This window comes from Morone saxatilis, unplaced genomic scaffold (assembly GCF_004916995.1).
Source record: "Morone saxatilis isolate NCDOM2014 unplaced genomic scaffold, NCSU_SB_2.0 Contig21, whole genome shotgun sequence".
Lineage (NCBI taxonomy): Eukaryota > Metazoa > Chordata > Actinopteri > Moronidae > Morone > Morone saxatilis.
In genome coordinates this window covers 6,651,644-6,652,841 of record NW_023339774.1, presented here as the reverse complement: position 1 = coordinate 6,652,841, position 1,198 = coordinate 6,651,644, and the positions used below count along the sequence as shown (strand labels likewise).

At 41.0% G+C, this 1,198-nt stretch overlaps 1 protein-coding gene across 1 annotated transcript in view; it reads left to right on the top strand.

The window, feature by feature from the left end:
* The first annotated feature begins 301 nt into the window (after positions 1-301).
* stoml2 (stomatin (EPB72)-like 2) overlaps positions 302-1,198 on the top strand; it is a 4,437-nt gene continuing 3,540 nt past the window's right edge. The window contains exon 1 of the mRNA XM_035668381.1: positions 302-472. Within this exon, the coding sequence (XP_035524274.1) occupies positions 431-472 (42 nt within the window). The 5' untranslated portion in view covers positions 302-430. The remainder of the gene's footprint in view (positions 473-1,198) is intronic.

Sequence of the window (1,198 nt, the reverse complement as noted above, 5' to 3'; positions counted from 1 at the left end):
TTTGCTGTCTTTCCTTACGTCTGAGTTGGCGTTTGTGAGGCCTGTAGGCTATTATTAGTATGTCACTTCTGCACAAATCATCATTTTCCTCCTTCACCCTCTCCCTCTCATATGTGTGACATTTAAAGAAATGCGGTTGTAATGCTTTGGCTTTAAATTATCTTCAATACAGACGTCTACTGTTAAAAAAAAGTATATATTTAACAAAAAGGTAGTATTTGTAGATAGCCCACTACTCTATCGTGCTAGCGGAACCATCGCCCTTTGTAGCGAGCACTGGCGGAGTTATTCACCGTTGCACCAGTGATGTAACTTTCGTTTCCTGATCGGCAAGGGTCACACACACACACACACGAGTAAAGAGTTCGGTTCAGGTCCAGTTCACTCAGCGGGATCTCCTCTATACAGCCACTTTGGGGGGGTTTAAAAGATGCTACGGACGCTGTGTCGGACCGGCGGGGCCCTGCTGCAGGTAAAGGAAACCCCTTATAATCCCAGCCCTGGTGGTTAGCCTGCTCCGACCTGCTGGGCGCCGCTGGGGAAGTGGGTGTCATTCAGAGTGCACCCGTGTGTTCATAATGTGTTCATAATGTGTGCGAAATGTCACTCTTCATCTTTCTAGTAGTTTCTCCGAGGCCGTACTGCATTACCAAGAGAGGTGTTAGTGTAGCTGCCCACTGACTGACAGGATAACCGGTCATTCTAGGTGGACAATTAGCTTCTGTTAGACCTTTAGACCGTTTACTTTATTATATATACATGCAAGGATACATACTGTGTGTTCAAAGAATAAAATACATTGAGCACATCAACTGAACCAGAAGTAAAAAACAGTACAATATACTATAAATGGAGTAATTTGCATAGCTCAACACATTTAAAAGTGGTTCTATGTATTTATTTCAATGTGTTTTTGTAAGATTTGTATTTATTCCCTTGTCTTAGGTTGTGTTTTATTCCTTTTAGAGCTGGAGTCAGTACTCGTAAGTCATTTGTGAAGCAGAAATGTTAAATGTATATATAATATATTTGGGTGTCTGACAGAACGTACCATCTGAAGGTGTCAGCTTTGGCCCTTGAAAAGGGATTTTTGCCTTGACTGTTTTGATAAATAAGTTTAAAAAAATGCAAATATGGTTATTTGAAACTCTATCTTCTTCAATTATAAGTGACATAGTCTCAGGGTTTGTATGTCATG